Below are 21,350 nucleotides of genomic sequence, written 5' to 3'. Positions count from 1 at the left end.
TTGTAGGGAGAAAACATCACAAAGATTAGTAAAGCAAAAAGAAAGTTTTATTCAGCATACATTCAAAGAGGCAAAAGCAGGAAACAAATAAGCATGCTGCTAGAGCCATGTCTATCTGAGTCCAAGGAAATATTACAGAATGATATTACAGCATGACAGGAATAGGAAAACGGACAAGCATGCTGCCACAGCCATGTCTGGCTGAGTCCAGGAATGCTAGAGTCGTCAGTATTAAAGTTACAAATGGGCAAAACCTTTGAAAGCTTCACCTTTTCACAGATTGGCTAGAAACTGTGATCCTACATTTTGAATTGTCTTTCTTAACAATCATTGGTACAGGTTTCAGTAAGGATAGTCAGGAGGGTCTTCATTGGTCCCAAAAATTTTCTATTCACTAAATGCTAATAGAAAAAGATAAGAGTGGAAAGTCTTTTGTGTTCTATTTGAACGGTTTATGTGAGAGGTTCCCTAAAAGATATTTTCCAAGATTATCTTAGCTATTGTCTTTATACCTCAGGACTCAGTTGATGTGTCCTTGTGAGTCCAGCTCCAGCTGGGTCACATTCTCTATGCTCAAGGAAAGGGAATGAAGACTCCAATATTATTTCCTAAATCATAGGACAAAGTAGAACTGCCAAAAAAGGTTTCCAAGGAGCAGTTGGTGGATTTGAACTGACAAACCTTTTGGCTAGCAGCTGAGCTCTTAACCACTGCGCCACAAAGACTCCTTTGAAGAAGAGGATGGCAAATCCCAAGATGTTACAACAAAGGCTTCAGAGAATATTAGGGTTCCATGCAGGTGAGGATACTTTAGACACTCAGGTTTCTAGCTAGAAACAGGACAAACAACCCAAACTCATTGCTGTTGAGTCGATTCTGACGCATAGTGACCTTATAAGGCTGTAAATCTTTACAGAAACAGACTGCCACATCTTTCTCCCATGGAGCAGCTGGTGGGTTCCAAATGCTGACCTTTCCCTTAGCAGCCAAGCTCTTCACCACTGTGCCACCAGGGCTCCTTAGGACAAATGACAACCTGGTATAACTAGATCCTAGACTGATCTATTAACATGTCTAAAGAAAGGCGTGTCTGCCAGCAGGAAAGCTCATCAGAGAAAAAGTTGGCGAGCAAGAGCCTGGGAGAGAGCTAGCTCCATCAGGCAGCTGGCAATCCCTCAAACTTAGAGCCAACTTCCTCAACAATCAGCTAGTCCCCAGATTTATGTTAACCTTTTATCAAATGAAATCCTACACAGTGGCAAAAATGGCAATACATCAAGGCTGAAAAACTCTGGTAACATGGAGGGGGCAGCCTAGAGGCCATGCAGTTGGACATTACCCCTCAAGAGGCTGCCAGATCTCTCTGAGGAAACCCAGTCTTCCTTGGACCACAGTTTTAAAGGCCCTGAGCTAATCCATCACCTTCACTTTGGCATTTTGGAGACTGAGACCCAGAGAGATCACAGAACTGGTGGCATAAGTAGGACAGGAACTCAGGAGTCCTGATTCACTAAAAAAAAAAAAAACAAAAAAAAACAACTAAGGCTAAGGTTTTCCTATTATCTGTGAATATCTTTTTGTTGTTAGGTGCCGTTGAGTCAACTCAACTCATAGCTACCCCAAGTGTCAGGGTAGAACTGCCCCATAGGGTTTTCTAGACTGTAATCTTTATGGGAGCAGATTGCCAGTCTTTTCTCTCATGGAGCTGTTGGGTGGGTTTGAACCACCAACCTTTTGGATAGCTGAGTGCTTAACCATTGCATTACCAGGCCTCCTTGTGAACATCTTAAATAAAAACATGTCATAAAACTAGTTAAAACAAACAATATTTTAAAAGTAAACTTACTTTATTAATATGTTCATGTTAAGAGAAGCCTTCTCTACGTAAGTGTTTTAAAGGATGGGAGAAGGAATGGGAGACAGAAAGAACAAGGTGAGGAGGGTGGGATGTCAGGGAAAGATGGCACTTAGAAATGGGGCCAAAAAGTGGTAAACAGAGGGATCAAGAGTTCAGCATGCTTCTTGACCTTGGCACTACTTGGTCTTCAAACAGTATGACAGATGCTCCAAGTAAAGCACCTGATTCTGTTGCGAAATTTAGGTGGCATGTCTAAGCCCACTCCCTTTCCCATTGATTGTTCTAGAATGGATTTATAACTCAATCTCAGCCATTAAGATACAGGGGTAATTTACTGGGAGGCTTCTGGGGAAAATTTTCCTTCTTAAAAAGATAGAGCCCCTCAAGGAGAAAGCTTTTTAGTTCCTGTTTCCATCTTGCAAGGAGGAGGGAGACATTTTGCTGACACACCCAGGATAGAAGTTGAGTCCTTGAAAACACTGTTGAGTGACTGCACCAACCTGAACTGCCTCCTTCTAGACTTCTTGTTATGGACGATTAATAAAAACAAAAAAACCAAACCCACTGCCGTCGAGTCGATTCCAACTCAGAGCGACCCCAATTTAAACTTCTCTAATTTAACTCATGGCTAGTGGGGTACCCTGTTACTTGCATCAGGAGCACCCTAATTGGTACAAAAGGAACATTTACCTGAGGGTGCGAGACTAGGAAAAGCTTCCTAAAGAAAGCGACTTGAAGTTGAAACCTGATGATTAGTAGGAGTTAGACAATGAGGAAGAGACTGGGAGGAAGGGGAAGTTTTCCACCAGAGGGACCAGCTTGTGTAACAGGACAGAGCGGGTGAACGAGCATGGCACATCTGAGAAAACGAGAGGAGTTGAGAGTAGAAACATTGGCAGAAGCCCAGTCATGAAGGTTTGGTTAAGGCATTTGGAAGCCACTGAGTGTCTGTGGCTTCCAATCAGATTTGTATTTAAAAAATATTATCCTGGTGAGTGGGTTGGAAGGAGGGAAGAGTGGATGTAGGATATCCAATTGAAAGTTATGTTCACAGCCCAGCAATAGTAGATGATGTTGGTTTGGACAGATGGTGGTGTTAGGAGGAGGATGGAGAAAAGCAGACAACTCAAGAGATAATAAAATAATAGGATAATAAATTTTGGTATCTGGTTGTGGTGATGATAGAGAGAAGGAGTCAAGAATGGTGCCTGGATTGTTTGGTTTGGGCAACTGGGCAGGTGGTGGTATTCTTCACTGTTAGGGAATACAGGAGGAACAAGTTTTGGGGTAAGAAAATGATCTCAGTTTGAGACCCACTATCTCTGAAATAAAACCAGGTGAGATGTCCAGTAGGCAGTTAAACATATAGATCTGATAGGAGAGAGATTTGGGCTGGAGATGTAGATTTTGGAGTCATCATATGTAAATGTCATCAAAACAGTAAAAGTAGAGAATTTGCCTGGGTAGAGAGGAGAGAAGCAGCATAGTGGTTCAGCGTATGATGACTCTAGGGCCAGACTCCTGGGTTGGAATCTGGGTATTTCTTTTCACTGGCCATGTGACTTTGGGCATGTTATTAAATCTTTCTGAGTCTCGGTATACTTATCTGTAAAATGAAAATAATAAAAGTACCTATCTCATGCAATTATTGTGAGGATTAAATAAATTAATACATACAAAGCACTCTGAACAGACTTCAGCTCATAGCTAGTAGTAGCTGTAAGTAGCAGTAGCTGTCAGGGTGGTATAATTGATTAGGCACAGGAGGCACAGAACACAGATCCCACAAAATGCTTTAATTTATTTTAAAATCAGGGGAGAAAAGAAACTTTTAGGTTGAATAAAATGTTTTAATATATTTGTTTTTATACTAACATAGAAGTAAAGTATAATTAAAAAAATTTTTTTAGAGGAAGCGGCCAGTAAATCCAAAAGTGCCTAGGGCCCATGAGAGTCAAGAGTGGCCCTGGTAGTAGTAATGTTGTGTGCCATTGAGTGAATTCCAACTCATAGTGACCCTATAATGACAGGGTAGAAGTGCCCTATAAGGTTTCTAGGCTGTAATCTTTACTGGAGCAGATCACTAGGTCTTTCTCCCAAGAGGCTGCTGGTGGGTTCGAACCGCCAACCTTTCAGTTAGCAGCCAAGCACTTAACCATTGCTGCACCAGGGTTCCTGGTAGCAGTAGTAGTAGGGCAGAACTCAAGAAACACCAGTACTTTAGGGATTAGCAGAAGTTGAGGAGCCCACAAAAGAGTCTGAGAAGGAGTGGCCAGCAATGATGGAGGAAAACAAGGAGGGAGTCATGCTGTGGAAGCCAAGGGCATGGAGGGTTTCAAGAAGGACACTCTGTATCACATGTTGCCAAGAGGTCAGGTAAGAAAGGGACTAAAAAGTATTTAGTGAATTTGGCAACAAGGACCAGGGTGCTCTTGATGAGGGTGGTTTCACTGGTGTGATGGGGAAGGAGATGGATTGCAGTATTTTGATGAATAGATGGACAATAAGGGAATGGAGATGGCTGGTGTAGGCATCTTTCAAAAAATTTGGCTCTGAAAAAGAGGTTTTTTAAATGGGGGACCAGCAAGCTTACCCTGTGTCCAAACATGTCTCCGGTTCGCAGATACAAGCAGAACTGTTTAAAGTAAAATTTATGATACCAGGTGGGCTAGTGGCTCTTGGTGCCTTAGAGCTTCAGAGGGACAAGTCCAGAGGAAGGGGTGTTTGCCTAGAAGTCCACAGCCTAGTTGAGTGATGTGGATGAGAACCCAGGCCTGAGATGTTGTTCACTGGGAACCTCCATCCCACCCCTCTGGGCCTTCTAATTCTGGTTCTACACGTGTGACTCACAGGGAACAGCATCCAGTTGGAATATTTATTTCATTTGGTTTCAATGGGCCTCCCATAAACTTTGTTTCATTTTCAAAATTAAAAGAGAGAGATATACTACTGACTTGGGACTTACAATGAAAGAAACATTTTGGAGTGGCTTTCACAGGGTGCCTCTGCTTCATTGCTGTTCAGGTGTGGCATTAGCTCAGGCCTGGGCCCCCCTAGGAGAGACTATGGACAGATGTGGCTCCCTAGCTCATCCCCCAAGTAGAAAATGCTTTTATTACAATACAGCCTTGGCTAATTATGCAGATTATTCATCATGAATACCTGTGTATTTTTGTCCAGTGTGGCTTGCCGTCCTGGGGGACCCTCCATGATCATATGATAGCTGCTCAGAATTACATCGTCCATTAGCTGTTGCATGCCGATCAGCTCTCCGTGAGCCACCTTGCGGTCATGGTCACTCAGCCCACACAGACAGAGCTAAAAAAAAAAATAGTTATTTTGAAGACTTCTATGCTTTTTTTTAATGCACCTTTTACATATAATTTTGGGGGAGAAAACTAGAAGTAGCTGTGCTTAAAAGACCCACCCTTTCAACTATTAGGAATCCCATTAAAACCAAAGTAAGATTTCTAGCCTAATACATCAGACTTTTGGCTCTATGTGGAAGTACCAAATTTCCCAGCCCTTAGAACAGTGTCTGCACATAGTGGACCCAGCAGTGACTGAGCTGAAAGTCATGGGCTGAGTGACATTCGTGGAAGATGACAGACACACACCCATTACTTTAGGAAGGCAGTAAAGGCTGACATGCTTGCTGTCCAACTACCAAGGAGGTGTGACCCCAATGCTCCTCAGAGTGTTTTCTCCTTATTCAAAATGGGTGACTGAGAGCTTGACATAACTAATGCTATGATGAACTTGTAAGTTTTTATCCTTCCTCTGCCTGCCTCCTCCCTCGCAAACCTCTGTTAATGACTTTGTTTTGACCTAATTTTAATGACTTTGTTCTTTGTTTTAATCTGATGCAAATAACTTTGTTTTGTTCTGTGGACAACCTGTGACTTTCAACCCCCCACAGAGAAATTAGAGCCCAGGTGTCTGATATGTGTATTTTTAGCCTGATAAAGAGATGTTCACATGTGTCTCTTTAGTCTGATGAAGAGTCATTTGTCACTATCTTTAATGTATAACTCCTCTGGCAATGCCATCTTCGGACTACAAAGACACTTCTAACCCTCATAAAATTCTATATAAGCGCCAATGTCAAATTGCTCTTTGGGACTCCATAGAGAGAGGCTGTGTTGCTGCTGGGTCCCTGGTGATGTATACATCTCCTTAATAAACTATCTCATTCTTTCTGACTTGGAGTATGTTTCATTGGCTCAACTGCTCCAGGGAACGGACCCTAATCTGGTAACAGAGGCAGAGGTTGTCAGAAGCAAAAGCTGACCTGATGTTTGTTTACAGTACCTCAAGTCTGGTCCTCAAAATACACAAGCTCAGAGGCATTCAGGGTCACAGTCACAGCCCCCATATGTGGCAGAGGTAGGAGCAGAGGCCCTCGACTTCATAAAATGCTGCATGGCTATATTTTCCACCTGCATGGGGCATCTATATTATTTTGACCACATCTTGCTAAGAAGAGTTAACAACCTTGACAATCCAGATCACAAGCCGATGCTGAAGCATTCTAATGATTTAAATAATATCTTTGATGTTTTCGTGTTTTTTTTTAAAGGAAGAAAAAATTTATTAGAAAATCATAAGGATTACAGTCCTTGTGAGTGTGGATTATACTGCTGTTACAAACGCCCTGGGTTCAGGACCTCAAAATGATTAAAAAAAAAAAGCTCACTCAGACATGTTCTCTCATTGCCTGGAGGTTCTTCCAGAATGTCTGGGGCCACTGGTCTAATTGAGGTGTTGACCCTGGCATTTCCCCTGGGCCTCTGTGTTTGGTGAATGAAAGCCTCTAAGTTCTCTAATCCTAAAACCTGTTGCCTAGGGCTTGGGCTTCTGTGGTCTGCCCAGAATCCAGCTGAGCAAAAGGGGCAAAATTGCGTATTTTGTAAGTCAGAGCAGGAGGCCTGGTGACACAAAGGTTAAACACTTAGCTGCTAACCTAAAGGTTGGTGGTTTGAACTCACCCAGTGGTTCTGCAGGAGAAAGACCTGGAAATCTGCTTTCATAAAGACTATAGCCAAGAAAACGCAATGGGGCAGTTCTACTCTGTCACATGGTGTTACTACGATTTGAACATCGGCTTGACAGCACACAGCAACAACAACGTAAGTCAAAGCATACAAAATGGTGTGTTGTACACTTAATTAATGGTATATGCTACATCCCAAAATGCAAACCTAGAAGAACTAACTTGACTGCTGGATTCAGTGTGAAATTATTGAAACCCACTTGTCTGAAGCCCAAAAAGGGCGTTTTTATAAGCTGGTTAAAAAGACTGCTTAAGTTTTGCAGAAGTGCTTAGAGCTTCCTCTTTTTGAGAAGAAAAGTCTTTGTAAAAAATTCCTTTCCAGAAATGTAAATTTTAATTCACTTCATGTTACTAAGGTGATCTTTGACAGTTTTGCCTAATTAATTGGCAAAAGTTTTAAAAATAATTATACCCAAAAGTGATAAGAGGCAGTTTCATATACTGCTGGTGGGGTTATAAACTGGTGTAGACTTTCAAGCAGGGCAACTTGGCAATAGATACCAAGAATTTTAAAGCATTCATACCTTTTGACTCAACAATTCCACTTCTAAGAACTTATCCTAAAGAAACAATCAGAGATGCTGAGGTATGAGGCTGTACAGGGCAGCATTATTTATAGTAGTTCAAGTCGGAAACTGTCTACATACCCAACATCGGAGGTATAGTTACATAAATTCTGGTAAATTCCTATCATGGAATATTATTACATCATTCCATAATGGCAAGTAGAAATTCTTACTATATCAAATCAAGTGAAAAGAATTCACAACTGAATATGTAGTGTGATGTCAATATTCCTTTAAAAGTACAAATACAAACACATGTAAACAGGGAAAAATACTGAAAAAACCAAAATGTTACTTGTGATTGTTTCTTAGTGGTGGGACTATAATTAATTTTTTTAACCATTATTATTATTTTACTTAAAAAAAACTTATGTATGGAGAATTTCGAACATATACGAATGCAAACAACATGGTTTAATGAACCCCAAGCTCCCATCACTGAACTCCAACAATCATCAACCTATGGCCAGTCCTACCCCATTCCCATCCACTCCCCACCTCCATACTGAAGCAAATTTAGGATTTTTATATTTTCTATTTTTTAAAATGAAAACAGAACAAAATTTACTTAAATGACCAAGGGAAAAACACAAACTTGAAAAAAAAAATTTCTCCTTATAAATCCTGCTTAAAGCATTCTCCTCCCACCAGGGTTCCATAGGTGAGTCGGGAGCGGCACACCTTTGAGCTGCCAGCCTGGGAGTTTCTCTAGGAGGCTCAGAGATGGGAGGTGGCTGGCTGCTCTCCCACATAACTGTTGGTCATGGGAAGTTCAGCCGAGGCTGATACCAGCTGAGAACAGGATTCTCACCTGTTATAAGAAAACACGACTCCTTTTCAGTATCAGGTTTATAACATCATTATCAAACACTCTAGAGTATAAGTATGAAGGACATAATATATAGACCTAATGACAGCCATGCTTTGCAGAATGCATTCAGCTTTCTCAGTGATAAATGAGAAGATCTGCCCTACCTGCATATTGTATTCTAGGGTATCTGGGCTGCTACTCATAAGTGGAAATGGTCCTCCATCTTCCAGAAATGCTCTCCAAGGGAACAGCACAAATGCCTAAAAGAACCAGATAATAAACATGGTAATGCTGTACTGTGCCAATAAGTACTAGACATCTGTATATAAACAGATGTCTTCGAGTGTACCCTAAAACATTGTTGGGTAATTTATTTATTACGTACAAACACTTCTTGATGATGGTTCCTGATAACATAGAGGAAAGAGTAATAATCTTATTAAAAAACCAATTTTACCTCCAGAAGGTGGCTTAACACAGAGGGTACTTGAGTGTTCAGTATAACTAGTCAGCGCCAGTGTTCAGAAGTTCCAGAACAGAATGATACCAATGGGACATATTTATAATTAACAAAGGTAAATTTACTCAGATGATCTCAATATTATGAACCTTAAAAAATTCCCTGTATCACCATAGTGACCCAGTTCTAGATAACTCAAAATCAATGTCACTATATATTACATGTGACCCTCTGTCTTCTCCACATTACTGTCCAATGACCGAGGCATCCCTTACTCCTTGTGGGATGTGCAGCCTTGGATGTGCCGGGCCTGCCCATACCAACCTATTCTATACTTCTAGACCTTGGGCTGACTTCAGACAATTTCTGGAGTTGCTCCAAGTCACTTCACATTGCAGAAATCAGGATGCCTGCATCCACCTAATCCCAGGCAATGCCCCAGGCAGCGTAAGCATGCCCAGTGGCCAGGATTCAACCCTGTCTTCTGGGTCTAAATGAGGGTGAAGGTTTGGGCCAGGAGTCACCATCTTGTAGCTAGAGTAGGTGAAAGCTTGGGACTAGTTGAGGTTGTCAGTGTCACTGAAAACAAAAAAAAAAAACCCACTGCCGTCAAGTCGATTCCGACTCATAGCAACCCTATCGGACAGAGTAGAACTGCACCATAGAGTTTCCAAGGAGGGCCTGGTGGATTTGAACTGCTGACCTCTTGGTTAGCAGCTGTAGCACTTAACCACTATGCCACCAGGGTTTCCTAGTGTCACTCAAGCTAAGCTTTATAACAGCAAAACATCAAGTCAAAACTTTTGGAGTTAAAAGAACTCAGCTTGTGAGGTGGTTTTAAAGATATGCCCAGAAATTCTTTGATACTCCTCCCATCAAGAGATGGAGTTTAATTCCCGTCCCCTTGCTGTGATGCTGGAAGCTATGCCACTGGTATTCAGATACCAGCAGGGTCACCCATGGAGGACAGGTTTCAGCTGAGCTTTCAGACTAAGACAGACTAGGAAGAAGGACCCAGCAGCCTACTTCTGAAAAGCATTAGCCAGTGAAAACCTTATGAATAGCAGCAGAACATTGTCTGATACAGTGCTGGAAGATGAGCCCCCCAGGTTGGAAGGCACTCAAAAGATGACTGGGGAAGAGTTGCCTACTCAAAGTAGAGTTGACCTTAATGACGTGGATGGAGTAAAGCCTTTGGGACCTTCATCTGCTGATGTGGCATAACTCAAAATGAGAAGAAACAGCTGCAAACAATCCATTAATAATTGGAACCTGGAATGTATGAAGTATGACTCTCGGAAAATTGGAAATTGTAAAAAATGAAATGGAATGCATAAACATCGATATCCTAGGCATTAGTGAGCTGAAATGGACTGGTATTGGCCATTTTGAAGGAGACAATCATATAGTCTACTATGCTGGGAATGACAACTTAAAGAGGAATGGTGTTGCATTCATCATCAAAAAGAAAGTTTCAAGATGTATCCGGAAGTACGACGCCGTCAATGATGTCCATACACCTGCAAGGAAGACCAGTTAATACGATTATTATTCAAATTTATGCACCAACCACTAGGGCCAAAGATGAAGAAATTGAAGATTTTTATCAGCTGCTGCAGTCTGAAATTGATCAAACATGCAATCAAGATGCATTGATAATTACCGGAGATTGGAATGCAAAAGTTGGAAACAAAGAAGAAGGATCAGTAGTTGGAAAATATGGCCTTGGTGATAGAAACAATGCCGGAGATGGAATGATAGAATTTTGCAAGACCAACAAATTCTTCACTGCAAATACCTTCTTTCACCAACATAAACGGCGACTATACACATGGACCTCACCAGATGGAACACACAGTAATCAAACTGACTACATCTGTGGAAAGAGATGATGGAAAAGCTCAATATCGTCAGTTAGAACAAGGCCAGGGGCCGACTGTGGAACAGACCATCAATTGCTCATAATGCATTGGGTAAATCTGCTATAAAGGACCTCTTTAAAGTGTTGAAAACCAAAGATGTCACCTTGAAGACTAAGGTGCACCTGACCCAAGCCATGGTATTTTCAATCACATCATATGCATGTGAAAGCTGGACAATGAATAAGGAAGACGGAAGAAGAACTGACGCCTTTGAATTGTGGTGTTGGTGAGAATATTGAATATACCATGGACTGCCAAAAGAACGAACAAATCTGTCTTAGAAGAAATACAGCCAGAATGCTCCTTAGAAGCAAGGGTGGCGAAACTGCGTCTTATATACTTTGGACATGTTGTCAGGAGGGACCAGTCCCTGGAGAAGGACATCATGCTTGGCAGAGTACAGGGTCAGCGGAAAAGAGGAAGACCCTCAACAAGATGGATTGACATAGTGGCTGCAAAAATGAGCTCAAGCATAACAACGATTGTAAGGATGGCTCAGGACCAGGCAGTGTTTCGTTCTGTTGTGCATAGGGTCGCTATGAGTTGGAACCGACTTGATGACACCTAACAAAAACAACAACAACCCCTTGAGTATGTGCTGGATTTAGTGACTTGCTTCTAATGAACAGTATGTGGCACAAGTGATGGGATCTTACTTCTGAAGTTAGGTAATAAAAAGGCTGTGGCTTCTGTCTTGGGCTCTCTCTTTCTTTCTCTTAGATTGCTCACTCTTGGGGAAGCCATCTGCCATGTCCTGAGGCAGCTCTGTGTTGAAAGGTCCATGGGAGTGAACTTGGAAGTGGATCTTCTGAGGGCTACAGCCATGTAAGTGAGGTTGGAGGCAGATTCTCCTCCAGTTGAGCCTTGAAATAGCTACAACCCTGGCTGACACCTTGATTGCAGCCATATGAGGGACTCTGAGTCAGAACGACCCAGCTAAGCTGCTCCCAGATTCCCGATTCTCAGAAACAGCATGAGATTATGAATGTTTATTGTTTTAATTTGATAAATTTTGGGGTAATCTATTACCCAGCAATAGACAATGAATACAGCTTGTGAACAAGTGCTACCATAATTCTCTAATGGTATGATTTCTGGTGTTTCTAAGCCTTAAATTTTTAGTTGTAGAAGGTGGATAATATTGATCCTGCCTAGGAGCAACGAGACTTGACAAGATCACATATGATAATACACATTGTAACCAGGGTTATTCAAGTCAGCTGCTGATCTAATTTATGTGTTGTAATTGCTATCATAATTACTTATTACATGAAAAAGATCAAGTGTTGGTTTTATTATCAGCTGTGAGTAGATAAACTGTTGCCTCATTAGCTTGTTGAGCAGTTTGGAGACTCTGACTGGGAAGACTCTGACTGGGAATAACAGCTGGCCACGGGGCCCTGGCTTCTCCCTGTGTGAGTGAAGGGGAGCCAATGAAGACTGAAATGTTTTGAAGCACTGAGAACCCCTACAAAGTTTAAACCAAACAGAAACAAAGTGACAAAATCCCCTATGCATCACACACATTTATAGGTGTAGAAATACCTATAAACACACCTGGAGGCTCCGTGGATCCAGTGGCTGGGGCAGGCCAAGCTGTGAAGCAAATACACTCTTCACGAGAGAGTTGCTCATTGGTGGCAACCCATGGTACATGCCGTCTGTGACAGACTGGTAGGCAGAAACATTTCCAGCTGCCAAAAATGATCTTCTGGAAAAACGTATGGGCAAATTTCATTAAAAGTAATTATTTTTCCTTCTAAAACTCAAAACTTTATTCAAAGAACTGCGGCAAGATAACATTTCTTCCTTAGCCACCTCATCCCTCACCCCCGCTTTCTGTATGCACTGACCTTCACTCCCACAATTCTATAGGGAAGGTAGATATACTGTAGACTAACGGATTGCCATTGAGTGTCACCTCACCCATCTCTGCCTCAGGTTAGCTGGTCCAACCTGAGCCTCTCAGCACACCTCCTGGCACCCCCTTGTAAGAATGCAAGAGTTGGGACCTCCCAGGTCTTTCTTCCACACTTAGGGGCTATGCTAGTCTCTGGGAGGCCACCTCATTTCTGTCAGTGCTCATATCGCCCTCCGCCATTCCATATGTGGCTGTTGAGCCCTTGAAATGTGGCTAATGCAACTGGGAAACGGCATTTTAAATTTTATTTAATTTTAATTCATGTTAATTTTAATTGAATAGCCACATGTAGCTACCCTATTATACAGTGCAGCTGTAGCTCTAGAACAAAGATATCAATTGAATTATTTTAAGACCAATAGCTGAGACAATAATTTTGGTATGTAAAACCAAATTGTAAATTAAATAATAAAAGCCTGGGGTTTGAGAAAGAAAGGTCTTTGTTTTGAAACAAAACTTGACTTTGCATATCAAGGACCAAAAGCCTTGAAGACTAGAGCATGACATTTATACAGTAAGTGATGGAGAAGGGAGTATGCATAAGCTTGGGTGATTTTCTTTTCCAAAAGGAAATAAGAGTTTAGCAAGCCAGGAAAAACTGTTTCTAGATCTACTGGGTGCCTAAGAAAAGATGATGCTGACACAGGATAAGTTGGGGGGAGAGACTGCAACCCCAGAGCAGAAAGGATCTTTTGTCTGTATCCTCCACTGGTGTAGCCCAAGTCTTCCATATAGCAGACACCAAAGTAGGAGGAAGTCAGCAATGGCTAAGGGAGATATCAGCAATGGCAGAGGGGGATATGAGCACTGACAGAAATGAGGTGGCCTCCCAGAGATCAGCACAGACCCTAAGTGTGGAAGAAAGACCTGGGAGGTCCCAAGCTCTTGCATTCTCACAAGGGGGTGCCCAGGAGCAGTGCTGAGAAGAGGCCAACCCTGAGAGGCTCAGATTGGACCAGCTAACCTGAGGCAGAGATGGGTGAGGTAATACTCCTCTCTGACTGTTTCCTCTTCCCCCAGGAACTTAGATCACCTCTGAGAAAATCAAAGAAAAGGAGGGAAAGGGGAAGAATCTTGAATGAACTGATTTATTTACTTGTGGAGCTTTTGGGCAAATGTATCTTTTTCATCATACATTTGGAAGTACTGAAAACCGCTCACGAGCCCCAGTGACAACTCATTCAGACCTTCAGTCGGCAAACCCTGGACTATGCCTTCTGTCAGGGTGGGTCTAACCATCACAGCCTGACAACAGCACTCCAGATACAAAAAAGCTCAGAAGAATGAAAGACTGACTTGCTCGTGCCAGTGGCACACCTGCCAACCACCCACCCCTAACAAAGCCAGGTGTCTTAGTTATCTAGTGATGCTATAGCAGAAATACCACAAATGGGTGGCTTTACAAACAGAAGTTTAGTTTCTCACAGTTTAGGAGGTTAAGGAGCCCTGGTGGTACAGTGGTTAAAGCACTCGGCTGCTAATCAAAGGGTCAGTGGTTCAAACCCACCAGTCACTACACAGGAGAAAGACGCGGCAGTCTGCTTCTGTAAAGATTTACAGTCTTGGAAGCCCTATGGGGCAGTTCTACCCTGTCCTACAGGGTCACTATGAGTCGAAACTGACTCAGTGGCAGTGGGGTTTTTTTTGCGGGGAGAGGGGGGTTAGGGCTAGAAGTCTGAATTCAGAGTGCTGGCTCCAGGAGAAGACTTTGTCTCTCTGTCAGCTCTGGAGGAAGGTCGTTGTCTCTTTTCGCTTCTGTCTGTATCCTGGTTCCTTGGAGATCTTCATGTGTTTTGGCATCTATCTTATCCCGTCTTCTTGTTTAATCTCCTTTATATCTCAAAAGACACTGACTTGAGACTATACTAATCCTGCCTCATTAGCATAACCAAGACAATCCATTCCTAAATGGGATTATAACCACAGGTATAGAGGTTAGGATTTACAACCCACATTTCTGGGGGACACAGTTCAATCCATAACATCAGTTCTTCCCAGCAGGCCATTTTTAAAATGTCTGAATAGAAGTATCCACCTCTCCAAGCTATTCTCCCACACTCCAGTCGCCTTAATACCAATAAGCAGTTGAGGGGTTCCTAGACCCCCAATCATCTTGTGAGTGAGAGAGCTATCCACAAGCATGATCCCAGACAAGCTGATTCAAGCCACAGGGAGCTGTTGGTTCACAGGGCAAATGCTAGAGTTTTCCCTGGAGGCATGGATATTAAAAAAACCCTACAAAGTGGCCCTGAGGAGACCAGGCAAAAGTTGAGGCTCTTGGCTTCTCAGCCACTTGAGACCTGAGGCTTGGTCATTAGCTGGCCCAACTTACATGAGGACTTCTGTGCATCTCCCAGAAATCCCCAGATAGTCTTGAAACAAACTTCAACATCTACATACTTAGAGACACTTAAAATAGACAAATGTGAAAACAAAAATAAATTGAAAATGAACAGAAAACCAACAGAATTCAAAGACCAAGAGGCTGGTATTGTTTTCTTTAGAGATCCCTTGATATATTCCTAAATCAGGCTGGCTGTGGGAAGTTACTATTGCAACTTCAGGATATTTCTTCAAGTTTCTCCTTTTTACCTTAATCAGCCTGAACGTCAACAATACATTCAGATTAGAGGCACCTTTCGTACATTTTGGAAACCCTGGTGGCATAGTGGTTAAGAGCTACGGCTGCTAATCAAAAGGCCGGCAGTTCGAATCCACCAGGTATTCCTTGGAAACCCTATGGGGCAGTTCTACTCTATCCTATAGGGTTGCTGTGACTCGGAATCGGCTCTACAGCAACAGAGTACTTCATACATTTTATTCTGTTCTTAATGCCCCTGGGTCGCTATGAGCTGGAATCGACTCAACGGCACTGTGTATGTATATATATGTATGTAGTGCCCCTTGGATGGACTTTTTTTTTCTTGGCCTTCCTCCATCCCCAAATTACAAAGTAATTTAATCATTTAAGCCAAAGGTTGGCAAGCTTTTTCTTAAAGGGCCGGATAATAAATATTTTGGGCTTCGTGGACCATACAGCCTCTGTTACAACTATTCAACTCTGGTTGTAGGATGAAAGCAGCCAGAGATGATATGTAAATGATTGACATGGTTGTGTTCAAATAAAACTTCTTTTATGGACACTGAAATGTGAATTTCACATTAATTTTTCTATGTCACAAAAATACTATTCTTTTGTTGATTTTTCCCCCCAACTATTAAAATACATAAAATTCACACAGAGCATGGTACACATGCCACACGTACAGAAACAGTCCCGGGCCAACAGAAGTAGTTTGCTGACCCCTGAGGTAAATAAACTAGATTGATTAGAATCATTGTATCACCCAAGCGTTTACCTTTAAGGCAAAAGGTTAATTCACCTGCCATTAAAGTAGAACACAATCCTCAGGTATTTCTCACATTGGCTAATAAATAACTCCTGCAGGTTGACAGACAAACAAGAGGTGGATGACTGGCCCTGGGAATGTGACTCCAGCCTTGTTAGAGGACAGCACCCATTTCCATCTGGCCCTTGCCTGAACTCTGTGGAGGGCAGGGCAACAAGGGCAGAATGAAATGTTCTATGCCTAGAAACATGCATGGATCCAGCAACTAGAGCTGATCTATGTCACAGAGAAGCAGGAGCCAGATATTAGGTGACTTTTGTTATTGTTAGTTGCCATCGTGTCGATTCTGACTCATGGTGGCCCCATACATGCAAAGTAGAACTGCTCCATAGGATTTTCAAGGCCGTAACCTTTCAGAAGCAGATTGCGAGGTCTGTCATCTGAGGTGCTTCTGGGTGGGTTCAAACCACCAACCTTTTGGTTAGTAGTTGAGCACTTCACGTTTGGGCCATTCAGGATAGGTGACTCTGTTGTTGTGTGCTGTCAAGTCGATTGTGACTCATATCAACCCTAGAGGACAGAGTAGAACTGTCCCATACGGTTTTCTAGGCTGACCTCAACATAAAGAAAATATCCTCACAACTGGACCCATAAGCAACATCATGATAAATGGAGAAAATATTGAAGTTGTCAAGAATTTCATTCTACTTGGATCCAAAATCAATGTCCGTGGAAGGAGCAGTCAAGAAATCAAATGATATATTGCATTGGGCAAATCTGCTGCAAAACACCTTTTTAGAGTGTTAAAAAGAAAAAATGTCACTTTGAGAACTAAGGTGCATCTGACCCAAACCGTGGTATTTTCAATTGCCTCATATGCATGCAAAAGCTCAACAATGAATTAGGAAGACCGAAGAAGAATTGATGCCTTTGAATTATGGTGTTGGAGAAGAATATTGAATATACCTTGGACTGCCAGAAGAATGAAAAATCAGTGTTGGAAGGACAGCCAGAATGCTCCTTAGAAGTGAGGATGGCACAAGACTTTGTCTCATGTACTTTGGACATGTTATCTGGAGGGACTAGACCCTGGAGAAGGATATTATGCTTGATAAAGTAGAGGGTCAATGAAAAAAGGAAGCCCCTCAATGAGATGGATTGACACAGTGGCTGCAATGATGGGCTCAAGCATAGCAACGGTTATGAGTATGGTACATGACTGGGCAGTGTTTTGTTTTGTTGTACATAGGGTTGCTATGAGCTGGAACTGATTTAAGGCACCTAACAACAACAACAATAATCTTTACAGGAACAGATCACCAGGTCTTTTCTCACTGATTCAAACCTCCAACCTTTCAGTTAGCATCCAAGCTCTTAACTATTATGTCACCAGGGCTCCTTTAGGCACCTCTGCAGGGCCTTTTATCTATTGTCCTTGAAGCGTCCTCCTCCCTCCCCTCCTTCTATCTATGGAAGCAAACTCTGGAGAAGTCTTCAGTTCATATAAGCAAAGAGTTCCCTGGGAAAAACAGTCACATTTGCTCAGTCATGGTGAGCTCTGGGAAGGGTGGGGGAACTTCCCCAAGCTTCCTGTCTCTTTTGATTATCTAAGGACTTTTCCTTGTTTGCAAGTTCAGGCCTAAGTAAAATGATCAAGAAGGAGGACATTTATCTTTCAGCTTCTCTTTTCTCCTGCCCCTGCCATCTCTCTGTGTCCTCTCTTCTATCCACACTGCTGCCCGGCACTGTGGCTCTCAGGCTTTGCAGTCAGACACATCTCAGTTCTGTCCTGGTCTACTACTTACTAGAAGTGTGTTTTCAAACACAACCAAACCGCTGTGAAGAAACTAGGCACTATTGTACAAATGGCCAGAGAAGGTGTGATGAGTGGAGGACTCACAGGGGTCTACCATCCTGGGTGGCTTTCTCCGGAGGAACCACATAGCTCCACTGTTGGGTCCTCTGAAAAATATAGTGATACTGCTGAATGAGTGCTGGGGCAAAGAAAGCCCTGGCAAAGCAATTCTGAGCAAAGCACAGTGCTTCCGTGGGAGAAGAGTGGCATACTGAACCCAAAAAGGACTCCTGTTTTTTTATCCTATGTAAATTCCTTACAAATTCTGACCTTGGATTTTCAGAGCTCAGATGAATGGCCGTCCTGACAATCAGAGCCTTTACAGCCTACCTGTGTGACTAAGCTGTAGTTCAGAAAGCTGTTTCTCAATAAAAAGAAAGCAAATGAGCCTGACTTTTTGTCCTGCTGAATTTACATTCTAAATCCAGTTTCCTGATGTTCAGCATAAAGAAAACGCAGAGCAGAAACAAAGTGTGGTTACTGTGGTGTCACCTGACTCATGACGACCCCATGTTTGTCAGAGTAGAACTACGCTCCATAGGTTTGCAATGGCTTATTTTTCAGAAGTAGATCACCAGGGCTCTCTTCTGAGGTGTCTCTGGGTGAACTTGAACTTCTAACCTTTTGGTTAGCAGCTGCATGCCTTAACAATCTGCACCACCCAGGGACTCCCTAAAAACTAAACCCATTGCCCTTGAGTTGATTCCAACTCAGCCTCCCTGTAGGATAGGGTAGAACTGTCCCATAGGGTTTCTAAAGCCGAAATCTTCATGGAAGAAGACTGCCACATCTTTCTCCCACAGAGTGGCCGGTGAGTTCAAACTTCCAAACTTTGGGTTAGTAGCCAAGTGCTTTAACCACTGTGCAACCAGGGCTCCTCTAGGGGTTACCTACCCATTGCCATCGTGTCGATTCTGACTCATAGTGACCCTACAGGACAGAGTAGAACTGCCGCAGAAGGTTTCCAAGGAGCACCTTTTTTGGTTAGCAGCCTGAGCTCTTAACCACTGTGCCACCAGGGCGCCAGGGGCTCCCTAGTGAAGTACAAACTCCATGCTTCTGTCTTTCTGTGGACACCCACACTGATGGTGGGAAGCAGTTACAATCCATAGGGAAGAGCAGAGCTCCCAGAGGCCCCCCTAAATTGGCTAAATAGTCACCCTGGGAATTTATCAAAGGAAATTACCTAATTTTGACAATTTAAGAATAAGCAGAGGCCCTCTGACCTGACCCTTTTCCCCTCCCATACACAGCTTGCTCATACTGGAAACACTGTGAATGCTAATCCAGACTCATTTTCTCATCAGAGTCATAATTGATTAACCAAAAATAACATTCTTTTTGTATGCAGAGTGCTTAAGATGAGTCCTGTAGGCCAGAGGTACATTTATTTATTTATAAATTTAACTCAGTCAATTCCATTGGCTTCGGAAGGGCAGTGAAAAGTCTGTCCTTTTGGAAGGTAAAGAAAGGTTGAGAAAAATAAAACTCTTAGAAATAATAATCCCCAGAAGTATCAAAAAAATTACTTCCAAGAAGATAGCTTGAACATTGAAAGCAGCAATTGACATGCAAACTAACTGTTTTGTAATCACAGTTCATAAAGCCAAGAATAGTATTAACCAACAAGAAATCATTCCCCACGGACACCCTTTGCAGCAGGATGTGCTTGGTCACCAGTGTTCTGGATCTGGTTGTGCCCCCGACTATTTTAAGCACATTATCTCATCTTGCCAAGAGCGGCCTCCCTGGATGGTTGCTCAGCAAACACCTGCCCAGCAGAATTTACTGGGCAGGATTAGCTAACTCTCCTGGCCGTACCGGATGAGATGCCTCACTGCAGCGTCAAACTGCAGAAACATAACCTCCCTCCGGAGAAGGAGTGCCTGGGCCACCTGCTTGGGGTCTTGGGGGCTCTGGAGGCTGTCAATCATTTTCTGCAGCTCTTGAAGTTCAAACCCTAAAAAATAGGCAACAGTTTAGTCAGTGTGAAATACAGGCCACTATAGCTAACCCAATGAACCATCATTTCACCCTCCAGAGCCAACTTTTCACCTGGATGGACATCTGTGTTTGTGGGTGTGCTAAATATACAAGCAAAGCCTTACGCTCTAGAACCCAAGGTCTGATTTACCTTTCCTTCCTTCTGTCCTCAGTCCCTCTGAAAGATAAAAACTTGCTTTGCTTTACAGCACAATAAGAAATTTACTAGGCTACAGGTATCTCTAAATAGAATGAGAAAGAGAAAGTGCACGTAAAGTATACGCTTCGGTACACCCACTGGGGGCTTGAAATTATTAGAGATTATAAACCAGCACTCATTTCTCATCACTGCGCTATCCAAATTAGCCCTCCTGTCACTGCTTCATGGGTTAAAGACTGAAGACCATTCAAAGCAAGTAAAAATACACACACACACGTATATACATGTACGACTACTACACATACTTGTCTTTCTGGGAGATTCTAGTCATTTTAGGAGTGGGCGTGGATGGCATAGTGGTTAAGAGCTTGGATGCTAACCAAAAGGTTGGCAGTTTGAATCTACCAGGCACTCCTTGGAAACCATATGGGGCAGCTCTACTCTGTCCTATAGGGTCGCTGTGAGTTAGAATCGACTCAATGGCAATGAGTTTGGTTTGGTTTGGTGGGAGATCCCTATTTGGCTTATTTCTAATGCAAAAGCAGGTTGGGTATTGTCATAGTCATCTAGTGCTGCTATAACAGAAATACCACAAGTGGATGGCTTTAATGAAGAGAAATGCATTTCTTCACAGTACAGTGGGCTAAAAGTCCAAATTTAGGGTGTCAGCTCCAGTGAAAGCCTTCTCTGTCAGCCTTCTCATCAATCTTTCCCCAGACTAGGAGTTTCTCTGTGCAGGGACCCCTCGTCCAAAGGATCCTCTCTGCTCCTGGCACTGCTTTCTTGGTGGTAAGTGGGCCCCCTCTCTGCTCGTTTCCCTTTCCTTTTATCTCTTGAGAGACAAAAAGTGGTGTAGGCCACACCCTAGGGAAACTCCCTTTACACTGGATCAGGGATGTGATCTGGGTGAGGATGTTACAACCCCACCCTAATCCTCTTCACAAAATTATAAAATTATAATCACAAAATGGAAGACAACCATATAATACTGGGAATCATGGCCTAACCAAATGGACACATATTTTGGGGGAACACTATCCAATCCATGACAGGTATAAATAGGTTTACACATGTTTTGAATGGAAATTTAAGTTAGGGGTTTTTGGGGGCACTGAGTGCTGAGTTGAGGAACCTGATCTGGATGGCTGTCCTGGCACCTTTGTTACTGGCATGGGTAAGGGCTGGTGAGGCACAGGGAGCACCGGTAGGGGTGGGTGAGCCTCCACGCACTCACAGGGCTACCAGAATGCTATCTGGTCTGAAACACACATCAGCTCCCTGTGAGGGTGGTGATGGTTTTCTACCCACAAAGGACATTCCTATTGAGGGAAGAGAAGGATTATGGAAACTGATTACCATGCCTATATATGCAGCCCAGGGCAGGAGTGAGATGGGAGACCCATGGAAGTTT

The 21,350-nt window shown here is 42.8% G+C and overlaps 1 protein-coding gene across 1 annotated transcript in view; it reads right to left on the bottom strand.

Moving 5' to 3' along the window:
* Nucleotides 1-21,350, bottom strand: part of LOC126082529 (uncharacterized) — a 237,572-nt gene that overhangs the window by 48,006 nt on the left and 168,216 nt on the right. The window contains 4 exon segments of the mRNA XM_049895073.1: nucleotides 5,021-5,176; nucleotides 8,453-8,548; nucleotides 12,228-12,381; nucleotides 19,618-19,756. Of these exon segments, the coding sequence (XP_049751030.1) occupies nucleotides 5,021-5,176; nucleotides 8,453-8,548; nucleotides 12,228-12,381; nucleotides 19,618-19,756 (545 nt within the window).

Source organism: Elephas maximus, chromosome 1 (assembly GCF_024166365.1).
Source record: "Elephas maximus indicus isolate mEleMax1 chromosome 1, mEleMax1 primary haplotype, whole genome shotgun sequence".
In the NCBI taxonomy this organism is placed as follows: domain Eukaryota; kingdom Metazoa; phylum Chordata; class Mammalia; order Proboscidea; family Elephantidae; genus Elephas; species Elephas maximus.
This window is presented reverse-complemented; position numbering and strand designations above follow the sequence as displayed.